The 18,981-nt window shown below is 51.4% G+C and overlaps 8 protein-coding genes across 8 annotated transcripts; all 8 read right to left on the bottom strand.

Moving 5' to 3' along the window:
- Nucleotides 1–182: 182 nt before the first annotated feature.
- On the bottom strand, nucleotides 183–541 carry IAR55_000876 (uncharacterized protein; the record flags this gene model as incomplete). Its single annotated transcript, XM_066944008.1, has 2 exons — nucleotides 183–448; nucleotides 517–541. 2 exons carry the CDS (start codon nucleotides 539–541, stop codon nucleotides 183–185), a joined length of 291 nt encoding a protein of 96 aa, XP_066805209.1.
- Nucleotides 542–1,623: 1,082 nt separating this feature from the next.
- IAR55_000875 (uncharacterized protein) lies at nucleotides 1,624–2,384 on the bottom strand (the record flags this gene model as incomplete). Its single annotated transcript, XM_066944007.1, has 2 exons — nucleotides 1,624–2,285; nucleotides 2,366–2,384. 2 exons carry the CDS (start codon nucleotides 2,382–2,384, stop codon nucleotides 1,624–1,626), a joined length of 681 nt encoding a protein of 226 aa, XP_066805208.1.
- Nucleotides 2,385–3,390: 1,006 nt separating this feature from the next.
- IAR55_000874 (uncharacterized protein) lies at nucleotides 3,391–4,647 on the bottom strand (the record flags this gene model as incomplete). The annotated part of the gene is made up of 8 exons (XM_066944006.1): nucleotides 3,391–3,476; nucleotides 3,558–3,615; nucleotides 3,679–3,763; nucleotides 3,836–3,946; nucleotides 4,066–4,105; nucleotides 4,240–4,335; nucleotides 4,396–4,447; nucleotides 4,534–4,647. The coding sequence occupies 8 exons, from the start codon at nucleotides 4,645–4,647 to the stop codon at nucleotides 3,391–3,393; spliced, it is 642 nt and encodes a 213-aa protein (XP_066805207.1).
- Nucleotides 4,648–5,182: 535 nt separating this feature from the next.
- IAR55_000873 (uncharacterized protein) lies at nucleotides 5,183–6,345 on the bottom strand (the record flags this gene model as incomplete). The annotated part of the gene is made up of 4 exons (XM_066944005.1): nucleotides 5,183–5,693; nucleotides 5,760–6,040; nucleotides 6,121–6,203; nucleotides 6,267–6,345. 4 exons carry the CDS (start codon nucleotides 6,343–6,345, stop codon nucleotides 5,183–5,185), a joined length of 954 nt encoding a protein of 317 aa, XP_066805206.1.
- A 1,276-nt stretch (nucleotides 6,346–7,621) lies between these two features.
- Nucleotides 7,622–14,707, bottom strand: IAR55_000872 (uncharacterized protein; the record flags this gene model as incomplete). Its single annotated transcript, XM_066944004.1, has 5 exons — nucleotides 7,622–7,953; nucleotides 8,002–9,562; nucleotides 9,611–12,556; nucleotides 12,842–14,401; nucleotides 14,447–14,707. The coding sequence occupies 5 exons, from the start codon at nucleotides 14,705–14,707 to the stop codon at nucleotides 7,622–7,624; spliced, it is 6,660 nt and encodes a 2,219-aa protein (XP_066805205.1).
- Nucleotides 14,708–15,274: 567 nt separating this feature from the next.
- IAR55_000871 (uncharacterized protein) lies at nucleotides 15,275–15,796 on the bottom strand (the record flags this gene model as incomplete). Its single annotated transcript, XM_066944003.1, has 1 exon — nucleotides 15,275–15,796. The coding sequence occupies one exon, from the start codon at nucleotides 15,794–15,796 to the stop codon at nucleotides 15,275–15,277; it is 522 nt and encodes a 173-aa protein (XP_066805204.1).
- A 54-nt stretch (nucleotides 15,797–15,850) lies between these two features.
- Nucleotides 15,851–17,122, bottom strand: IAR55_000870 (uncharacterized protein; the record flags this gene model as incomplete). Its single annotated transcript, XM_066944002.1, has 1 exon — nucleotides 15,851–17,122. The coding sequence occupies one exon, from the start codon at nucleotides 17,120–17,122 to the stop codon at nucleotides 15,851–15,853; it is 1,272 nt and encodes a 423-aa protein (XP_066805203.1).
- Nucleotides 17,123–17,882: 760 nt separating this feature from the next.
- IAR55_000869 (uncharacterized protein) lies at nucleotides 17,883–18,710 on the bottom strand (the record flags this gene model as incomplete). The annotated part of the gene is made up of 4 exons (XM_066944001.1): nucleotides 17,883–18,000; nucleotides 18,071–18,165; nucleotides 18,284–18,420; nucleotides 18,647–18,710. The coding sequence occupies 4 exons, from the start codon at nucleotides 18,708–18,710 to the stop codon at nucleotides 17,883–17,885; spliced, it is 414 nt and encodes a 137-aa protein (XP_066805202.1).
- Nucleotides 18,711–18,981: the final 271 nt, after the last annotated feature.

The raw sequence follows: 18,981 nt of genomic DNA, 5'->3' as shown, positions 1-18,981 counted from the left end.
TCCAAACACACAGGAGCCAGGAGAAGACCATTGCTTTAGACAGAGAAACAGTACATGTCCCAAGCAACAGTCATGCCTCATATAATCATTCATATATCACACTTTGCGTATAGTAAAGCAGATCCTTATCCGACGGGCTGGCCTATCAAGGGGGCCGTAAAGGAATGGCCATGTTAAGATTTTTAGCTGGGGTTCGTCACATTCGTGCCAGTCACGCTCGTGATATAAGCGTTGTTTTCTGCGCCGTCGGGAATGGCTACCAAATGTTTGAAAACGCCCTCAAGTTTGAGACTGCGCCCGTTGAAGATCCCCTCGTCTCTTCCACCGTGGATGCTCGCACTGCTGCCGCTCGTCATGGTCGTTCTGGTGTCCTGTCCACTGCCACCTTCCCTCTCACGAAGGGTCGGCCCGAAAGAACTGATAGTCGTATGAGGTCGGCTGGATTGCTCTGTATACATATATTGTCAGTATGAGCCTCGGGGATTGATACTGTATGTCAACGACATAATCACTTACGTGAGGCGTTTTCAGACATGTTCATGCGGTGGTGTCTTGCTGAGGTCTCTGGGATATAGCAGGCTTGAATGAAGGGCGAGCGTTACTGACTGAATGATTGTATGTATGTGAGATATAAATTTAGTACAATTGACGAGACAGACCTGTCCAAAGGACCGGCTTAAATACCCAGACCAGAGATAGCAACTTCAAACTCAGCCACAGTCAATGGCTGCCCTACCTCTTGGTCCACGTTAGGATCTAATCTGTAAATGAGCATGATCCTTTCATCAAGATCGCAAGATCGTCGGTCCCTTCTCGCACTGCGCTACAGTACAAAAATGTTGCCTTGTAATTGTATCTTTTGAGCGAGGCGGTGAAACAACCTCGATTCTATTGAGAGGTCACTGAGACAGGATGGCGTTATCTGTGCGTTTTTCCACCGCTCGTAGCCCTCAGCCTGTTCGCTACCTGAATAGTGATCTCACAGCTTTATCCCATCATCACAGCTGCTAACAATCTGGCCCCTTATCGACTTTGTGCTACAAGTGAGACATCGTGTGTATCCATGCCTCTCGCAACACGAGCACAATTCACGGACGGAAGATGTAATGAAAGGGAGCCACGAAGGCAATCTGTTGAGATAGTCAGTCTCATCTCTGCCATTGTATCGGTGCAGCCTTTTCTCTTTTTGTTCCGGAGTGTTGAACTGATGGCCGCCTCTGGCACTGTTGTCTCAGGAAACCGAGCGCTCCTTTCTCCCTCTCGAAGGCGTGCAGCACCTCTTGGAAATGTACACAGGTCCGGGAAGACTGCGCAAAGATCGAACGAATGCACTGAGAGATGTCACCCTTGTACGGCTTGGACCTGCCTCTGGCCTCCATTTTTCTCTGAGGCCAGGGAAAATGTGAACCAGCATATATATCCCTTGACAATTAGGGAAAGTACGATCCGACAGTGTGACACACAAAAGCCAAACACGCTTCATTGAAGTCATAGCACATCGTCTGCAGGATCCTGCTCCATGACACCATCTTCATCTACAAGTATGGTATACTGCTCTCCCCTCAAGCGTGACCCATGGATTCGACACATCCGAACGAGAAAGGACAGAAAGCTGCTGATAAATCAGCGGCGTGATCCACCGCTCTGGTGACTGCTTCGGCGGCCGTCACGATGTCTATCAGCTGCCGTGTTGGAGTGGCTAGTCCCAGTGGCCGAGGCCGCTGAGGATTGGCCCCCGCTAGATACTTGATAAGGCCGAATCTGGGTAGCGTATGTTTGTCCTGCAGCATTCCCCGAGTTCTGACCCCACATGCCCAAAGTGCCTAGAGTCTCATCGACATCCTCGCCTGCACGTCCAACTGCAGGGCTCCACATGTTGCCTGCGCCTGTTGCTGCAGCAGCGGTGGCACTTGGGACGTATTGACTCGCATTGCTGTCTCGCCTCTCGTTCCCGATGATCTCATTCACAGACGAGACAGAGTAGGTGCTGTACGCTTGGCCGGACGAGTTGGAGTAGGCACCACTGGCCAGAGTGACCCCCGACAAGGGCTGAGTTCCTTGCACTGGCGATCTGTAGCTGAACGCCCCCCCAGTCGGCCTGGGAAAGTTGGTACTGAGCTGCAGAGGAGGGCGGGAACCCGTGACTTCATGCTCAGGAATGCTGCTCGGAGCGTTGGACGAATAAGCAGACGCGCCTGACAATCTAGAGGTGTAAGAGTCAAGCGAACCCCTTCGATCGTCTCGGGAACCTGAGCCCCTCTGGTCGTTTCTAGAGGGATGGGTATCTAATCCGTACGGGAACATCAATTACAGCACCCGATTGCAGTCAACAGGGCAAAATACACCGATCGGCCGCCACACTCACAAGTCTGGGACGACGGCATCTTGTATCTGTTGATTTCTGGCAGTTGCAAAGATGGTTGTGGTGGTAGACGAGGGTAATGAAGTACTTGTGCGAAGCGATGAAAGACGAAGATTATTGAACGTGTTGATGATGAACCGAAGCTCAAGATGGAGATGGATGAGCCGGCGGCTTAAGTACTGTAAATGGCATACCCCTATTTCCCCTGTCGTCTCTCATGGTTGATTCACCATCCGACCTGTCGACCTTTCTCAGGCATCGATTTCCATCCATCTCGCTTTGAGACGGCACGGTCGAAACATGTTTGGTAACCATGTTGCTCGGGCTTCGGGATCGATATCTTTTGATTGTCCCGGCCAGGGGCAGGAGGGCACTAGCATCCTCGACTCTGAGCCCCCGTATTGGGGGAGACTTGCCATGCATCTCCTGTCCATGACGCCTCTGGGCTGGAGAGTCCGACATCACAGCCTCATCCATGTTCCCCTTGTGGTCCTCGGCGAGCGGGAGTCTGACGGAAACAAAGGGGCACTGTTACCAATTCATCGCCCGTGGTCCCTTGCAGTCTCAAGTTGAGTTACAAAGGACAATTTGCCGGGGATGATCAAGTCCTTTTGTGAAAGTCCGCATGAGACTCAGTCATCACTCGACATGAATATGACCATGTGCATAAGCCGATCTTTTGACAAATTCGTAACGAATCTTCAATTCGAAGGCCGGATAGCGCAGCCTCGGGGATACTCGAAGACCTTTAGCACCTCGGCAAAGAGGGTTCGCTCATTGGTCTACATAGTACCAGTCTCGATCCCTTAGGAGTATGGCGATCCGTTGATGTCCTCTCGCCGTGACGCCTATCGGTTTTCAGAGGCACAGCTGTGCTTTCAAGGTCGTCGAGGGGTCAGTCCAAGTGTGTCAGTCAGATATTGTCAGTCCGTTCCGGGCTGCGCAGCGAGCTGTAAACATCCTTTCATTCACATAGAGTGTTACATATACACATTTTACTATACATCTGTCATACACTCGATACGTCATCATGCGCCATATTGCTTGTTCAGCTCCCATCCTTGTGCCACACTCGCCAAGAGAGAGTCGACGGAGAACCCTCGTCTAGCGTAATCTGAGGAAGGCAAAGATCAGCTAGCTGTACACGCACCTGCACGTCTGCAGTATGACTGCAGGGAAGGGAAGGCTGACTGACCTTCTAGTGTCCTGTGGAGATATTTGAGAGGGACGACACGTTTGATGATATGTTCTCCCTGCGATCACATGGGAATGAATGATGTCCTTTCGAACGGGAGGTGAGGGCTAAAGTCACTCACCGGCTCGAGCTTCTGCTCAGGATCAGGGTCATTCTCGCCCAGCTTGACGTTGACAGTGACGAGATGCATATTGGCACCGGACATCCTGTTTTTTTGCACATCAAAGCAAGATCAGTCTCACCGGTCATATAGCAGAATGGCGATGCCTCAGACATACCCTGGATCCTTGACCAACACGCTTGATACGTGATGCACTTCGGCGTTCCCCTGTCCAGACCTCCCGCTCCCATAGCCTGTCTCTTCGTGTAGTTCTCGAAGAGCGGTGGTGCTACAAGGGCAATAGAGGCACACAGGTTGGTAAGGTAGTCAAGACACGCGAACGGAAGGGAGGGAAGAGACAAACGATGTCAGCAAGTCCCCATCTTGCACATGCGCCCCTAAACTCACGCAGCATCTTCACCCTCGTCAATCAATCCAGCGGGCAACTCTGCGACGGTATAAGCATAAATGAGTACATGTCTATATCCCAGAGAGAGACACGACGGTCCAATCGAACAAGCTCAAGAAGTAGCTTTGGGTTGGTCACGAGACCAGATCCATTTCTCGAATGAAGAGACCCACCGATGACGGTCGATGAGACTGGTGGTCTGTATTGCTCGATGACGATGGTACTGACGGGTTTGGTGGGGTGATGTAAGAGTGCGAGTATATGAACGGCTGCCAAACATTAGATAACCAGTGATGGCCGACACAGCCAGAGTCAGAGACAGGACTCACAGTCCACCCCCGCTTTAGACCTCGTAGCTCTATTAGCAGTCTCCCACATCCTCTACGAACACATCACACTCCCAATCAGCTCATTTAGGCTATCTGTGCGATACGGTTCGAATGCGAATGAATGATTGTATGACCTACCTCTTTGCCCTCCTGATCTTTCCACTTGATCTTCTCCAGCTTCAACCATTTCGCGTCCGTCTCGTACTCCTCCACCGACAGGATCTCTGGTTCTTGCGATTTGCCCGAGCTCATATTGCGGGTGTGTTTCGGTGACGATGTGTATACCAGTGACTGTGGTGTCGATGTTGGTCGGATGCTAGTTGCGAGTGATCTGCCGAGTGCGGGGAGTAGTCTCATGAGAATGTACAGCTCCAGAAGGTTGTGGTTATTATATAGAGGCAACGATTGCACCAGGAAGACAGATGGCAAGAGGGTCTGACCGATGAAAACAGGTGCAGGTGATGACGCGACCATGATGAGGTGATGGAATCGGACAAGCTGATTAGCCGGTCGTCAATCAATCACTACCAACCACTGTCCGGTTCAATCCGACTCTTGTGTGCTGAAACGCTCAAATATAGCAAGGACCTCAGACTGGATTGTCTGCTGCATGCGTGTGCCATAGGTACCGGCCGCTATCAGCAGTCCAGAATATCACACAGGCACAAGAGACTATCATCAACAGAGGCAGAGACACATGACCACGTAGTTTGACCGCCGACTTGATTCAAGTGATACAGGTAATACATGATGTTCGACGGGTATACCCGACTCGACCACTGCTTCCTTACGCCTTTGTCTTCTTCTTGATGCCTAAAAGCTTCTGCATCCCTTCCCTCTTCCTCTTCGCCTGAGCAGGCACAGCGGGGTTCCCATGGACCACTCCGTTCGTTCCGTTCCCTCCGCCTGCTACTCCATCCAGCAACTTCCCCTTGGCCGCCAACAGACTCTGAACAGACGGTTCCGCGACACCTCCAGTACCGGGAGCCGGTTTCCGCTTGATTGTCAATGCCGGTATTGCCAACGTCGTGTTCTCCTCTTCGCTGCCTGATCCTGCACCGTCTTCCCCATCTTCCTTGTCAGGACTATGTGACTTGTTCTCCACCTCCTTGCTCCCTGACACAGAGGGCCCCGCGGGTATCTTCGCAAAGTATTGTTTGACCAAAGCGTCGTCTTCGTCTTCTTCAGCTTTCCGTCTCGCTTCCTCTGCTGCCGAGATCTTCTCCGCGTGTAACGACGCCAGGACAGAGTCCGGATCGGCCGAGACATTAGATAATTCCAGTCGAGCATTTCGTTGTCTACGCAGAGCAAGCGGTCAGCTATATAGCTCTGGCACTCCAGGGGCGGAAGCACCGGTAACATACCTCAGATCTGCCAATTCATCCATCGTTTCCATCTCTCTCCTGCTCTGTTCCTGACTTCTCTCCAGATCAGCCATCGCATCCTGCTCCTTCTTGTTCTCTGTCGGGTTCCCATCCGAATCATATTCGTCGTCCGCAGCCGCGTCTGGTATAGCACCTGCTCTGCCGTTTGGGTCCGAGTCTGTCCAGTTTTCGAAATTACGCGTTGCCCCTTGTTCACAGATATAGTCGGCGTTTTTGGGATCGGTCTTGAACGTTATTTCGGATGAACACATGGGACATTTCTGCAAGTTGCAAGATATCACAGGTCAGCTGGACTCCTACGGCGCCAACTACAATAGTTGGGACTAGATGTGACACTTACAATGTAGAATCGGAAGACTTTGATTCCATAATACTCCTCCCCGACGGCAGTCTCTTTCCTGGCATTGAACTTCTTTCCCTTGTCTACACGACCACAAAGGCGAGGAATCAGCTTCGACCTTTCCCCCAAAGAGAATCCACACTCACAGACATACTCTCCACATCTGTTACATCTCATAGAAAACGGCGCCATGAGACGGATGACCTGTTGAGGGTCCTTCGGCATCTTGCGCCGTTTGATTTTGGACGGATCGAAATCCGGGGGAAAGCTACGATGGAAGGATTGTTAGCTTGCCTACTTGATCAAAGAGGGGAGAAAATGAAGCTTCACGTACTATTTCTGTGTTCGTGCACAGAAGATAGAGAGGAGTGGGGAGAAAGCGAAGGTAGATGGTCAGCATACATCCCGTTTTGAAGAGACACGAAAGGGACAAGAAGGAACTGTGAGTTTCAACTTACATTCAACACCTTACGTTCTGACATCTTGACGAGTGTTCAGAGGTAGTCTAGTGATGAAAAGCAGAGAGGAAGGGAACACCTAGAAGATATAGATCTGTTGGCGACCAGGTTGAAGAGAGAAAGAGAAAGAGGATGAGAAAAGCTAGAGATGTTTCTCAAGCTTTGTAGCAGGCGAGTGAGTGGCAACAGTTCTTGAAATTCAACGGGATCAAAATCCTCTCAAGTGTGGCGGGACCAGCGACAGGTCTACGGAAGACATGATGCTACATAACAGAACAGGTCACATATCCATTCTATCCGAGTGGAGAGACTTGACGCACGAAGAGAAGCATCTGGTGAGACCAAGATGGTATGTCGAAACATGCCATGCATTGCATTCTTTTGAGTAATACATTGATCGGAGAACTCCCTTTTGAATGCCTATCATCTCCTTCTCTGACTTCCCTTCTTCTCCTATTCTTCCAAATAGGTGAATAGAGTATACGTGGGAATGGTGATGTGTTCCTCCTATTGCCCCTACCAACTCATTAAAACCATCTTCACATTCTAGAGTGCGTGTAAAAAGAAAAGCGAAAAGAGAAAGAAAGTGAATCACCCTGAATGTCGTTCATGTACTAAATGCAATTTTCTTTTTTGGTTCCTTGTTAAGTGGGTCAACCCCGCTTCTTGAGACGTCCTAAAGAGTCGAAGTCCGAAAACGTTGGTGTTACGCCGGGAGATCGATTAACGATTTGAACGTTGAATGAGGGAGAGAGCAGAGACAAAGAGGAGTGGTACAAATGAAGGGGAATCCTGGTATCCTTCCTTGAAACCGGGTAAGGACATGATGTGCTTTGGGTTCTACTAGTGGGACAAACATTGGTTCGGTCGAACGGAAACGAGAATAAAGCCGAGAGCGAAAAGAACAATTGAATCGAAAATCAGTCGTGTAAACTATTATATAGTTTTAGGTATGACGGTAGGTATCTTCGACCTGTTGAGAGGCATGTCAGTCGGGACGACAACGTCGAGACCCTCAGCGTAACTCACAGTCAGCCCGCCACCTACTGCATCTCCCTCCTCGAAGCAATCGACTGTCGCACCTGGCCAAACAGTCTGTACACCTCCTCTTCAGCCCTAACGAACGGCTGCTTCCAGAAGCCGTAAGCCTCGTTGTCAAGCAATTCGATGAAAGTGACGAGAAGACCCCAAGGGTGAGGTCGCTGAACAAGGGTTCGCTCAAGAAGAATACGGCCGATGCGCTCCGGTATGGCCGAAGGGATTTCGGTCTGAGCAGAAGTGCCGAAAAGGAAGAGCATGAAGTGAGTGAAGAACGAAGTGTGCGCAGAAGGGTATCGGAGTTGGTCCGCAACCACGCTCAGCATGTAGTATTGTCCTGACACGAGGTCAGCACCAGACGCCACTATAGAGAAAGGATACTCACCCTCCGCATCAAACGCGTGTGCCATTCCGGTCAACACACCAATTTCTGGTACCTTGGCATCAAAGTCCACCACACCAGTCTGGGCGAAACGCCTAGCTACAGCCGTCGTTCCAAGGTAGAATATGGAGGCGTGCATCAATGTGTGGTTCCAGGTGATGACAGTGTTCCCATCTTGGCCCATCGACTTGACCGCAATCCTGTTCTTCAGTTCGGAAACGATGGCCGGGAGAGCTGGAACCCCCGACCGGACATACTGATCGATGGCCGACTTGAGGTTACCATCAGTCAACGCTCCAATGTAATCGGATCTAACCGTAGGGAAACGCTGCATCTCCGGAACAAGCTGATCTAGTCGCTTGTAGTGGTCAGGAAGGGGCGCTTCAGAATGAGGGAACGCCGCGAGGATGATGTTGCGCATTTGTACGCAATGAGGGGGAATTGCGGTTGAGAGCGTGTGGTAGAACTCTACCAGGAACTCCGGGAAGTCGTGCATGAGGAGCATAAGTAAGCGGACGGTCGCCTTGAAAATTGATCTTGACGACGGTGTCATCTCGCCAGACTGGAGGAAGGGCGACAAGAAACGCAGAAGCCACATGACGCATCGATGGAACTCTGGCCATGCCTCGTCGCGAGGAGTTGCGAGGAGTTTGGGCATGAAGAGTCGATGCGAGATAATCGAGATCCAGCCGAACGCGAACCTGGGCGCGTAGGTTGGTTGCGTGATTCCCAAGTTGTTGGCAAAGTGTTTCAAGCAGCCGATGTAAGTATCCGGGAGACTGTACTCCAAGGTAGCCAGTTCGCTCAGCATACTGGTGAAGAACCTTGCCCACGGTCGTTGATTGAACGCCTCGCCCATATCAAGTTGGCGCTGGACTAGACAGTACGACATGATGGTGATGATCTTGTTATAGTAGTAGACCGCCCTTGTGACGCTACTGCCACCACTCTTGTCGCCGTAGTTCTTAACGATCAGTACGATAAGTTTCGCAAGCGAATCGGTGCCGAAGAACCGCGAAGTCCCGTCTGGCATGAGCTTGGTGGTGTCGAGATCGACCGCACAGTTGATCGCAGTACGGTAGAATGCAGATGAAACGTCCTCACCATTGAGGATACCTTCCTTCTGGAGGTAGGTGATGTACGGCACAAAGGCGACCTCAGCATTCTTGCTGGTGCTGAACACCCGCACCCATTCAAGGAAATAGTGGGCAAGCCTTTCTTGAAGCTTGCTGTCGAAGGGTGGTTTGTCACCGTCTACAACTGCGGCTACCTCAGCAGGAGGTCGAGATCCTCCTCGAAGTTCGTCGAGAAGAGTTTCGACCGCAGGTGTAGCTCGTCCGATCTCGTGAGCCTTGAGAAGGGAAGCCAAACTGTTGGCGAAGCCGTTCCTCGGGATGAACGCTTGCTCTGAGAGAGAACAATCTCGGATGAGCTGAGCGACGAAGTCTAGGATCTCGGGCGCGTAAGATCGCAGAGCGACTTGAGACAGTGCAGCGTCGAGTTCGTGAACACCAATTGATTGAGCACGGATAAGCGTGACGGTGACGGGAACGTTGAATTTGCGCTGGTAAAATGTCAGCAACGCGGAATGATTGGGAAAATTCCTGCTTACCATGTCCTCAGCATAGATCAACCACTGCTTGACTTCCTTGTTCACGGTAGGGGACAGTTCGCAAAGCTGTTGTAGGAGGTACACGTATACCTCCCGCGCGAGCGGTGCTGTCGATCGGTACAATAGCTGCACCACCTTCTGCGCGATGCTTAAGGTCGTGGTTTCGCGGTGGACCGACTGGTTGGCGATGATTATTACAGCTCTGATCAGACCTCGGATCTCGTGATCAGCAGGCAATGCTGCAATTGAGGAGGAAGGCGTTTGAGACAGAATCTTCTCGATCTCGCCCGCAAGCTCGTGAAATTTGTCGATGCTAGTCTGAGGATGGGTTGGTTGAGGAGAAGCGATAGACTCGGGTGGGTCGATCAGATCTTGTCCAAAGACGTGGCGAGGGGATGGTCCGCGTTTGATATCAGAAGGAACGAGACTGTCATTGAGGGTCAGGTCCCGATATCCAGCAGCAAGGTAGTCGCTATTTGCCGACGGAGTGGGATGACTAATCATCCTTGTTGGCTCGCCAAAGTCCTCGTATACCCTGAATTGCTGTGCTGTGAGACCACCAGGACGAAGCTTGAGCGGGTCCGGAAGAGCGGCATGCGAGATGGCCACACCGAAAGAGGCACCATCCCAGAAGGGCTGCTGAGTTCTTGAGTTTTGATGTGCCTTTCTCGCAGCATATTGCGGAGAGAGATTGACGTCGATATCCTTTGCTGCTTTCTCCATAGCAGCCTTCTTCAACACAGAGCAAGCCGCATCGAGATTCTGATTGACCACACCGGCTATCATGGCGTCCGGCATGGTCTCATCGGTGTAACCGTTCTGCTCAAGCATCAATTTGACATTGGTGATCATGCTAGAGCGAAGCGGCTCCTTGCAGGTCACCAAGGCAAGACTGCCCGCGAGATTTTGGACCATCATGTGAGCGGCTTGTCGCATCTTCATGGCGTCAGGCTCAGTCCCGAAATCTTTCTGTATGAGATCGCGAGAGGAGATTCCGGCGATAGTCACAGAACGCTCGATGACAGGACCAATGATTTCCCGGATAGCACGGTCGATCGAGTGGTGGACAATACGCTTGAGTGTAGGAGCAGTGAAGATGGGGTAGTCCTGATTGAAGACGAGATATTCTGGGAGTTGGCTGATGAGTTCGTCCACACGACGAGCGAGGGCGTCTTGAGCGGCTTGTACAGCTTGATCCGACTGTAGCTGCTGCATTCGCGCGTACGCTTCGTTGCCGGGCAGATCGGAGAAACGTTGACCACCGTTCATGATCTCGCTCGTAGCCCGTTGCAGCTCGAGATCCAACCGGTTTGGTAGTTCCGGTTGAGGTGGTGGAGGAGGAACGTGCATTCGAAGGAGTTTGGAAGGCTCGAATGACTCCAGAGCTACGCCAAGCTTGCCGAACAGCACCTCAATTTCGAACTTGAGGTTGAGTCGAAGCTCGGCGAAGTGGTAAAACTCCGCCAGAAGGCGAAGAATAGCGACTATCCATGGGTTCGGTGGGTGGAAAACCAGAGAATCCTTGCAAGAAACGAGAAGGTTGCACACGAACGGGATGGCCACGATGAGTCGCTTTGTGTCAAAGCCCTGGATGAGGAGGTCCTTCACCGACAATTCTCTCATACGAATGGGCTTGTTCCGAGCCAAAGTAATTCGTCCAAGCCACATCGCCACGGTCTTAAGGGTCGTTCGCTCAGAAGCAGAGTTCATTGTCGCTTCGGAGTTGAGCAGATCCCTCGCCTTTCGGTATGTCTCCCACAGCACGTGGCGCTCTAAAACCGATGAGTTGAGAGAGTCGAGTACTTGCTGGTAAATCTCATGTCGATTTTGTTCAAGACTGACTCGTACGTCAATGAAGTAATGTGCGAACCATCGGGAATGCTGGGTTTCAAACGACTTTGTGAGTTCTTGAGACTTCGATTCGAAATTGCTTGGGGCGACCTGGTTGATTATGAACATGATCGCATCCTTCTTCTTTGGTTCAGGCTCCCGGAACTCATCGTCACCTTCTTCGATGAGAACAGGAAGACGCAAAGCAGGGAAGGCAAGCTTGACTCCGCCTTGCATGTCAAGTTCCTCCCGCTCGATCAAAGCCTGATGTATGTCATTAATGAGGACCGGATGCGACTCGTGCAGTGCGGGAACCTCCAGCAAGGATCGACATAAACCGGGGAAGTCGACCAGGGAGTTTCGCAACACGCTCAAGGCATTGATACCGAACTGGTACATCGCTTCGTGTGGGGGTGTCTTACAAGCATCCAGAACGTAACGAGTGGCCACAAATGCTGGCGTTTCTTTCACCAGTCGGTAATCGATAATAGCACCGAACAGTAGTCCAGTCATCGTCAACTCCTTGGGTGGATACGCTTTGACGAATTTGTACTCGTCGAAGAGGGAATGAAGAGCGTGAGCGAAGAAGTCCTGATCTTTCGGATCATCTGACTTTTGACAACGTTTGAGCTCCTCCATGACATCGTCGAGCTTGAGTTGGCCACTGTACATCCGTTGGTACATCTCGTCAACCCTGTCCACGACGTCCTTGGCGAACTTCGCTTCAGAGAATCCTTGCTCGCCTTTGTCTCCCGGGCGAAGGTTGAGAAGACGGGGATGTAGGATGAGGATATCAGTTCGGATATTTCTGAATCGGAGGATGTCCTCTCGAGAGAGGTCCGACGCATTTCGAACAACCCGGATAAAGATGGAATACACGTTCGTGCCGAGGACGAAGTTTAGAGGTGGAGCGGATTCGGGTTGATGCTGATGCTCGATTTCCAGGCGGATCTTGTGCTCGATGAAATCGAAAATGGCCTCCAGGAATTCTGATCCCTTTACCTCTATTCCATCGGCAAGCCATTTCTCCAGGTTCAACAGCTCCTTGTTCGCCGCTAGAGCAGCGACATCGAGAGTAAAATGAACATCTTCGACAGTAAGAAGCTTGTCGATGATCTAAGAGGTCAGCTTTGTCTATACACAGGCAGGACTCACTTTCACGTCCTGAGCGATGTCAACGACCCTTCCAAGATTGTTCTCATCCTCGTTATAGAGCTCGAGGAGAACGGACAGAAGATTGTCGGGATTGATTTGCCACATTTGATGGAAAACGAGCGATGACGATTCGACCTCGGTTGCTGGGCTATGAAGATACTCTGCAAGTAAGGCGGTATGCATTACCACCATTGGCGCAGGGAGGGGTTTCTGCAGGTAAGCGATCGTTCAGCCAGATGAACTTACTGGTAGCTTTTCGAATGCTATAAGGACTAGCTCCTTTGCCATTTTCGAGGCTTTGACCATGATATCTGATGCCCTCCTACCAATCTCAGCTCGCTCGTCTCTTTCCCTCTCTAGCGGATGGTCCGCATCTGCAAGTCCAATAGCTTGAACCAGAACCTGGATCAGACCGAGAGTATTCCATATGCCAGCACCCTGTATTTCTCTTGCTTGTTGTCGAGCGACCTTATTCCATACCTGCTCTGACGATGGCGGATCGATAATGCGAGCGAAAGATGAGGGCGATGGAGCAGTAGGCATCGTGAAAATTGGCATAACATCCGGAGGAACGGTGGTGAGGTGTGTCAATACAGCTAGTAAGGACGTCATGTTCGACCACATTGGTGAATCCACAGATGCAGGTAGAAGTCCGGCCAAAGGGGGAATCGGGTTTTGAGACGGAAGGCAGATGAGGCAGATGAGAAGGGGGATCGACGTCGGGGAGGTTGCGATACTCATAGGAGAGTCGAAAGATTGGATGACATCGGGCCATGAAATGGAGTCCTGCGAAGAGTCAGACAAATTACTCGAAAGAGGACTCACTATAGCGGAAAGGCCCTTGACGACGCCATGAAGCTCTACTGCGCGTCCCAGACGTAACCCTTCACACAGTCCGTGGACTACTCTACAAGCCTCTTCGGTTGTTTTCTGCTTCTGCTCCTCCGGTGACAACCCTTCAAGAAGCCAAGGACCCCACCATCGGGAAACAACAGCTTCCACTGTGCCTTCATCCTGCGTGAGAGTCTCTCCCAGCTCAAACAGTATCTCCTCAAGAGGAATACTTCCTGGTGTCCGAGGAGCACCTCCAGGTGACAATGCAGAAAGAGTTTGGAGGATGATTGCAGGAGAGGAGAATTTGACGGTAAGAGAGGCGAGTAACGTGGCTCTTTGCAAAGTATTGAGCGGTGAAGAGTGCGGTGGAGTCGGGTTTGTTGGTGTTGCGGGTCGTGAAGTGTTTCCTCCTGTGGAAGGGGTAGATGATCGAGGGAAAAGCGCAAGAATGAGGGTTCTAGCTTCTTGTAGGGTCAGGTCGTCGGTGTATGGCTCTCTCCCTGGAATGGCATTCATTGTCCAGAACGGCACGTTTGGCGATCGAAGCAGCTCCATGGTCGGTTGGAATCCTTGAGCAAGGATCGCGTGGAACACTGCAAATGACGCGTGCGAGGATGGGAAGACATGAGGTGAAGCGAGGGTGTATGCCGAGAGGGAGAAGAGTAATGCTGGAGGAAGATTGAACAAGCGCAATGACGGTAACGGGAGAGGTGTGGAAGGAGAGGGCGAGAGCATGATGAGAGAGAAATGAGGGGCCAGTTGAACGTCTCGAGCGGCTCTGATCGCCTCTGTGACGAGAAGTCTCCATACCAAGGCAGCTTGGCCGGTGACTGGTATTTGCGGGGGGGGTGCTGCAGGGTCGTCTTTGTACTGTTGGGAATGCTGTATGAGTGTCTGAAGGATCGGGTTGGCGACGACGACCGCTCGTCGTAAAAAGTGATGATACATTTCCGGTCCATTTCCAGAAGCGAGCTGCAAACGGTCAGACTAATTCGGTACCAATCCTTTTGGACTCACTGTTCTAATCTCATTCGAAGCCTTGTCAAAGGACTCCTCCGTGGATGTCGTCAACAGAAAGACTATCTGAGCCCTGACAATCACCGCGGCTCCACCTTGTCCATCTCGTCTTCCTCCTCCACCGCTTCCAGCTCCTCCCATGGCGACACCGGGACCACCGCTGGCATCGCTAGCAGGCGAATGGTTCGCGGCGGCAGCGAAGCCTGGAGGTGGTCCGGTCCTGCTTACCCCACCTCCCAGTCCGGGAGGAGGGATCGACATGGGCAATTGTTGATCAGCCGAGGGGGAGAAGGGTCAGTGGCTGTTGTCGATGACTGGATTAGACGTTCATCCCCGCGGAGGGGGGAAGGAGGTATGCGTTCGGGTAAACAGTCCTCGACACAAAGGAAAGGGTATTGCACGCTGAACGAGGGTGATGTCGGTCGAGTGCGAGCCGAACGTTCGAGTAGCACGCGGCGGATCGCTTCGCAAAGAAGGGGTCAGGCAGATGATTGAATGATTGTGGTTTGAGAGAGAGAGGGATTGAGTGCGAAAACTCGTCAAAGGTCAGAGGCAGAGTTGACCCTCCTCGTCCATCGTTAATCTCGACCAGACTGTGGCACCCTCGGCATTATGTCAAAGCGCCGACCCATTCAAGGGCAAGGGATCTATTTGTGGCACTCTGAGAACGCTGACTGGATGACTTTTAACACACAATGCATGAAAACCCAAAGTATGTTACAGGTAGAAGCAATATAAGATCGAGGCAGTGTTGAAGTATAGACGTGTACGCGGTCAAAGTTCGCATGTGAATGTTTCAAGCGTATTCGATCCAGTCGGCCTCTGCAATCAGATCGAAACCTCCTCCAGCTTCTCACCGTTGTTTCCTTTACCCACACCCTCCGCAGTGGCCGCCTCCTCCTCTTCAATGACCTCCCTCGCACTCCCTTGTGGTGTGCCCAGCTCCTCTTCCAAGTCGGTCACAGTAGTACCATGACTCTTCCTTCTGTCTTCATCACGTTTCGACTCCATATGTTCGCCCTCAATCTCCGGACTAGGTTCCAGTTCCGCTTCGTTCCCAGATCCTGGCGGATTCGGAAGATCTTTGTCTTTCTTATCCTCTTTCCTCCCCGCTGCGCCTCTGGAGAAAAAGTTGGTCACGGACAATTTTCTATTGTTTGGCGGCATTCCAGAAGTCGAGCTGGAAGGCTGAGCTTGAGGGGTACCAGGACTGACTCCCTTGGTCCAATTACTGACAAAACTACTCAAAGGGGTGGTGATGTTTGAAGTGCTCAAGCTCGTCGTGAGACCGCCTGGTCCGGTTGCACCATCTTCTCCAGGAGTCGGAAGCGGTGAGACCTTGGGTGTCATCGATGAGATCGTCGAACCGGCTCTTGACCGAGTCGAAAGGGCATCGAGCCCTTGTTAGCTGGGTGTCGTAGGTAACTCCTTTGCAGGTGAGGTTTGTGGTTGTGGTTTATTCGCCCAAAGTTTGAATCCCCACCCGGAAGGTTTAGCCGACTGGCCGGCCGGTGTGTCTCCGTGTTCTTCATTGGCATCGCGATCGGTAGGAAGGGGAGGTAGCCGAATACCCTTCAACAAGTCCGCCGTTGAGGATGACATTCCTTCTGGGTTTTCTTCATCTCCGCCAGATGAAGTGTTCGATGCCATAAACTCTCTCAAGGCCTTCAAACAAAGCTCACTCGCAACCCTCGCTTCCTCGCTCTCAGCTAATCGCCTCTGAACTGTTCCCAACTCGGACCGAAGTCTGGCAGCTTCTTCCTTTGCCGCATTTGCAGCAGCTTCATTCTTTGTTGGTGACCCATTCAGTGTCAACTTCTGGAGAGCGGACTGGGGCTGCATTTGATCGTCAAAGTAGCCTGACTGATTCGGGTTATTGGTCGTCGCGCTGGGGCTGTGAGAAAGCGAGGCGGCGGCGGTCGGAGGGGTAGCACCGAGACGCAATTCTCGAAGACCGCCACCGACAGCATTTGGTCGTAACGTGCCTCCTCCCGTAGAGGGAGCTGTGTTACCTCCAACGGCAGTTTGCGCAGTAGCTGCAAGGGTGATTGGTCGATCGAGGAGGGCCGAATGGATATCAGCGCCGGGCTCGGATTGACTGCTGACTCTACGATGAGATCTCCCAGCCATCATACTCTGTCTCTTGTACAGCTTGCTCTCGTTGCGCTGTGATCCCTCGCCGATGTTTGCCAAAGAGGCAAGTACTTCCTCCTCTCCAAGCCCCAAGCCCATGCCTCCTGCCATGCCGTTCCCAAGCACGCTCATCCTCTTCCTTTCCGCGTCTTGCTTTTGCAACGTCATTACTCCTCTTCTGGCCTGTTCCACTTGACCTCTCAATGTTTCCACATTTTCCTCCGCCACTTCTCTCTTCTTCACCTCTTCCTGGAGCTGACTTTCGACAGCTTCTTTGGCGGCGGAAAGAAAGGCATACTGATCCTTTAGCTGTATATGTTGCGTTTCGAGATCGGCAAGGGTCGACAGACGAGTCGCTTGGACTGAGATTTGAGCCTGAGCAGAAGAGAGCGAAGTGCGCAGCGAAGCAATCAATGATTCGGTCTCAGGTGAGCTCGCTGCTTCAGAAACAGGAAGAGAAAGAGGAAGAGTGTTCGGTGAAGACGATGGGTTCGGGTCTGGGGATAGCGGCAGAGGGAGGTTGGCTGGGTTGGGCGAGCTCATGGTGCCTGTGCAGTCGAGTATAACGATGACGCGATGTCTGCCTGAAGATTGAATTCAAGATCACTAGCTGATGAACAGAATTCAGCAATTATTGGGAATGGAAAGAATACCTCTTTTCCTAGCTCACCTTTCGATTACGGCCGCGATAGTTGACTCCAGACGATTGTTCAGCCGAAGTAAGGAAAGTATCTGAGTTGGACGTGCTATGTTCGATGATCCTTAAGTGATGCTTCTTGCCTACAGAATGATGTGGTGTTTGTGTGTATGTATGTGCATGAGTCGCTTTGTTGATTTCGTTGCAGTTCGTAGATCGTGCTTTGTTGAGGACGGAAAAAGAATGGAAGGGACGTAGCAAGGGATGGATTTGACAGCTTTGTTTCGCACAGCGATATACGTTTGGATCAGAGGGTATCAATGGTGATGATGACAATGTGGGAAGAAGAGGAGGCAGGTAAGAATTGGATGGGAACAAAAGTGGAAGTGAAATGGATGGATAGATTCTGTTTGAGGCGTATCACGCGTCGTGCTCGTGCTCGTGGCAATCATGTTTCTCATCAGCACTTTCAATGTTAACCCTCTGTCAACACTTCCTCGCTGACGCTCAGCCGATGACCGCCGACTGGTAGATGATCGTTGCAGCATCTTCGGTGCTGACGAGGGATGAAAAGATTGACGATGACTGCAGTATACAAATGCATGATGTGAATTATCGTATCTTCTCCCTTGCACCATGCCCTCGTCCCTCTGGACGCAATGAGCACTATCGCCTACTGGGCGAAGCTTCCCTATCTCTTCCTCTTCTTGCCCCTACACCACCAGCACCCGATCCACCGGGTCCACGTCGTGCACCTGCTGGTGCTTTTGCGAATGCGAATTCGCTATATATAGGGTTAACAGTCAGATCATTTGACATCGCTGAATTGAACAAGGTGTAGAATGGTCTCTCACGTTCTGATTGTCTTTTCGAGGAAAGTCGTCCCGTCAGTCTCCTTGATAGCCTTTTCTGCTTGTTCCTTCTCAGCATACTCCACGAGAGCGTATCCCTGAGAGATTCCGACAACTGTCAGCCAAATCGCGCACTCAAACATGATCGTATTGCCCTCTGTATACTGTATCCACCATTGGTTGAACACGTGGAACAGAACAGCACTTCAAACTCACCATGACATAACCCGTCCGTCTGTTCAAAGCCATGGAGAGATTCTTGACCACTCCGAAATCACCAAACAGATCTTGCAAGTCCTCCTCGGTAGTCTCTTCGTTGAGACCCGTCACGATCACGATCCATCCTTCGACAGCTGTGGTTGGAGTATCGACAACCCGCGCGAGAGCAAGAGAGTATGAGTCGGTTATAGAAAGAGTGAGGAAGCGCATGCGACGGACCAGTGACATTGAAGTGAGGTGGGATGGGATGAGAACAGAAGAGAGCGAGGTGAACATTCGAGGAAGGATTGATGATGATAGAGGACAACAAGAAAGGTCAGTAAGCTCCAATCGTACAGTAGGAATACCCATACTACGCACATCTAGCAGCCCATGAATGATCTCCACTGCCATTGGCCCCAGTAGCCATATCAACGTCGGCCATGTTGATCGTTTATCAAAAGCGAGAGTGAAAAGTGAAAGGATGGAGAAGGAACACAGAGATAAGTAAGCCTGGATGCAACTTGATCTGGTGGTAGATCGTTACGGTCTTCAGGCAAGTCCGCTCGAGAGTCGAGATCTTTGTCGCTTTTTTTGTGGGTATACGTGCGTCTATTCGGAAGAGAGGAGAGATGCGATAATCATGTTCAAATCAACATCCATGGCTATAACGAACTACAACATGAACAGCTTGGTACAGCAGCAGTCACGATGAC

Source organism: Kwoniella newhampshirensis, chromosome 2 (assembly GCF_039105145.1).
Source record: "Kwoniella newhampshirensis strain CBS 13917 chromosome 2, whole genome shotgun sequence".
Classification (NCBI taxonomy): Eukaryota; Fungi; Basidiomycota; class Tremellomycetes; order Tremellales; family Cryptococcaceae; genus Kwoniella; species Kwoniella newhampshirensis.
This window is presented reverse-complemented; position numbering and strand designations above follow the sequence as displayed.